This window comes from Nicotiana tabacum, chromosome 12, assembly GCF_000715075.1.
Source record: "Nicotiana tabacum cultivar K326 chromosome 12, ASM71507v2, whole genome shotgun sequence".
Taxonomy (NCBI): Eukaryota; Viridiplantae; Streptophyta; class Magnoliopsida; order Solanales; family Solanaceae; genus Nicotiana; species Nicotiana tabacum.
The window spans coordinates 108678947-108682134 of NC_134091.1; the positions used below are offsets into that span (position 1 = coordinate 108678947).

The 3188-nt window shown below is 36.9% G+C and overlaps 1 protein-coding gene across 1 annotated transcript; it reads left to right on the forward strand.

Annotated features, from left to right (window-relative positions):
* The first annotated feature begins 455 nt into the window (after positions 1–455).
* Positions 456–2340, forward strand: LOC142167322 (uncharacterized). Its single transcript, XM_075227487.1, has 4 exons — positions 456–1222; positions 1463–1505; positions 1825–1941; positions 2149–2340. The coding sequence occupies exons 1-4, from the start codon at positions 456–458 to the stop codon at positions 2338–2340; spliced, it is 1119 nt and encodes a 372-aa protein (XP_075083588.1).
* The last annotated feature ends 848 nt before the right edge of the window (positions 2341–3188 follow it).

Genomic DNA, 3188 nt, shown 5'->3' on the forward strand with positions numbered 1-3188 from the left:
AATGTCAATCAATATCTTTTCACTTAATATGGTCTTTCTTTTTTTTCTTTATTTGTTATAGCTATTGAACCAACTTAGCACAGCTCATTGGTTTAGGGGTCAAAGTGTATAAGTGAAAATTTATAACTTAATCATGGTTTAGGCAATTAATTAGTTATAGTTAGTAGAGTGATTGTATATAAAGAGTGGTTAGCTGTCAGCTTCTTCTTGAGATTCATTTTTGTTCATTTTACTGATAAATGAAATAGCTCCACTTTGAGCTCAATCTCTCAATCTCTTTCGTTCTCCTGGAACCTTCAAATTAACTGCATGTGTATCCTCCTTCTTACTCAATAGCTCAATATGGTATCAGAGCCCTCGATTAAGCTCTGCTGACAGTTCTATTCTTCGATTCGGTGTTCTTCTCCATTGACGACCTCAATTTCAGAGCTAGGGTTTTTCAACTCAGAGTAAAAATGGCGATTGGTAAAGGAACGAGAGATGACTCAGTACTATGTCACAATCATCCTTTGTATTTGCCACATCCAGATTTGCCAGGTGAAAATCTGATTGAATTTAAACTGTTAGGCACTGAAAATTATAATTTCTGGTGTCGATCTATGAGAATTGGACTTTTCATGAAGAACAAAATTGGATTCATTGACGGTACTTGTCGTAAGGAGAATTTTAAGAAGGATCTTCATGATCAATGGGAAAGGTGTAGTGCTTTTGTTTTGTCATATATTATGAATGCAGTAACAAAGAAATTGTATAGCAGTGTGGTTTATGTTTCTTCTACACACAATGTGTGGAAGGATTTGAAGGAGAGATTTGATGAAAAGAACATATCGCGGTTTTACAATTTACTTCAGGAAATTGCAGCTCTAAAGCAAGGATTATCACTTGTGTCTACTTACTATTCCAAGCCAAAAGATCCACGGGACGAGTATGATGCCATGACCCCTACTCCACCATGTCCATGTCCAGTATCAAAGGTGTTTCTCGAGCATATCCAACAATATCGATTGGTGCAATTTCTAAGTGGAATGAATAAATCATTTGCCCATGCAAAGGGTCAGATCATATTGATGATTCCTACACCTACTATTAATGAAACCTATGGAATGGTGGTTCAGGATGAGAGTCAACGAGCAAAGACTGTTAGTGGCTTGGAGATGGGAGCTGCAACTGTGACATACAACACAGAACAAGGATTTACTAGTGGCTACAAGCAGAAATCTAGGTATTTTGTGAATATTGCAAGTTAAAAAGCCATACTAAGGATGTTTGTTACAAGTTGGTAGGTTACCCATTTGATAACAAGCCAAAAAAGAAATCTGTTGGGAGAAACATAGCAACAACACACAATGCACAAGTTGATTAGTTCAAAGGACCAACAGATCAAGGAAGTTCTGATGTTGCAACTACAGGGAATTTCTTCATAGAGGAGCAATACAAATAACTGCTTCAACTGTTTTACCAGAGTACAATACTTGTTGAGACATCAGCACATGCAAAGGTTACAGGTATACCATTGTCACTTTTGAGCAGAGTTAAGTAGGATAGGTGGATCATAGACTCAGGTGATACTAACCATATGGTTTCTAGTCTGGACATTTTCACTGATTTTATAGACGTCTCTAAAGCAAAAGGAAGGAAAGTACAATTGCCTACTGGTGAAACTAGTAGAATCACACACCTAGGATCCTCTAGTTTTCTGAATGGTTTACCAATAAAAATGTCCTATATGTACCACAGTTTAGGTACAATCTATTATGTGTTTCACAACTTACAAGGGATATTAGATGCTTTATTGCCTTGTTTCCTGATTGGTGTGTCATCCAGGACATTTGCAGTGGGAATGTGAAGGCAATTGGAAAACTGGAGGAAGGACTCTATGTGTTGGATCTCATGAACAAGCTAGATCTCAAGCTGCCAATTTGTGTTATCACATCTGCTTTGGTAGTTAATAGAATAAGCGGCTCTTTATGGCATAGATGATTAGGCCATATTCCTTTAGATACTTTGAAGAGATTACATGTATTTCATAATAAGACATTTGTTGATTGTAATGAACACTGTACAATGTGCCCTCTAGCCAAGCAAACAAGATTGCCTTTTTCTATTAGTACTAATAGGAATGATTCTTTGGTGATCTTATTCATGCAGATATCTGGGGGCCTTCCAACCTTTGATAGTAAGAGATATTTCTTAACACTTGTTGATGACTTTAGTAGGTATACATGGATATGCCTTATGAACATAAACGATGAGTCAATTGTTGTGTTGAAGCATTTTATCTCCTTGTTAAGAAATAAATTCTCCACTACTCCTAAAACACTAAGGACAGATAATGAATGAGAGTTTTTTAACAAGCAGTTGACAGACTTGTTGCACTCTGAAGGGATAGTACATCATGTCTATATACTCCTCAACAAAATGAAGTTGTTGAGAGAAGACATAGGTATATCTTGGACACTGCAAGAGCTTTAAGATTTCAGGTTGGACTACCCTTGCAATTCTAGGGTGAATGTGTCTTAACATTCAACGGTCCTGATAATTTAGGACTACACTTAAACTTTTGGACCGCTTATAGATCAACGGTTCTGATAATTTGGGGTTTAAATATTTTATAGAAGAATTTTGAGGGTTGTTAGATCTCTTGGTTTCAACGGCCAAGATTAAGCCTGCTGGGACATTAAAATTAAGAAGAAAATTGAGACAAATTCAGAGTTATTGATCTGTAGGATAGACGGTTGTCACGACCCAAAATCCCAACCCGTCATGATTGTGCCTAACACACCAGCCAGACAAGCTGAAATACGATAACGAGGGCAACAAAATAACAAAATTCATAGAAATATCATAAAGTATACGGTCGCATTACAAGAAAACTACCAATACAAATATTTTTCCCTAGAAACTGGTAATTACGGAGTCATGAGCTTCTACAATGGAATACAAGTCTGAAACTGACCAATAAATACTCTGTCTGAACTGTAAAAACAGTATGACAAAAAAAATACAAGTCAAATTGTGACCAAGGATGCAGCTCTACCTTGCCTCGAGCAGATAGTCCAACAAGCAAGCCTACTACTAATAATCGGTCCCTACACCTGGATCTGCACAATTAAGTGCAGAGTGTAGTATGACTATAATCGACCCAATGTACTAAATAAGTATCGTAAATAAACACGGCAAGGTAAGGG

Bases quoted from the DNA above. Each gene is read 5' to 3' on its own strand.
- LOC142167322 (XM_075227487.1), top strand. From the start codon at position 456: ATGGCGATTGGTAAAGGAACGAGAGATGACTCAGTACTATGTCACAAT. The intron at 1,506-1,824 runs GTATACCATTGT...TGTGTCATCCAG, and splicing joins AGCACATGCAAAGGTTACAG to GACATTTGCAGTGGGAATGT. The intron at 1,942-2,148 runs GTAGTTAATAGA...TTATTCATGCAG, and splicing joins GTGTTATCACATCTGCTTTG to ATATCTGGGGGCCTTCCAAC.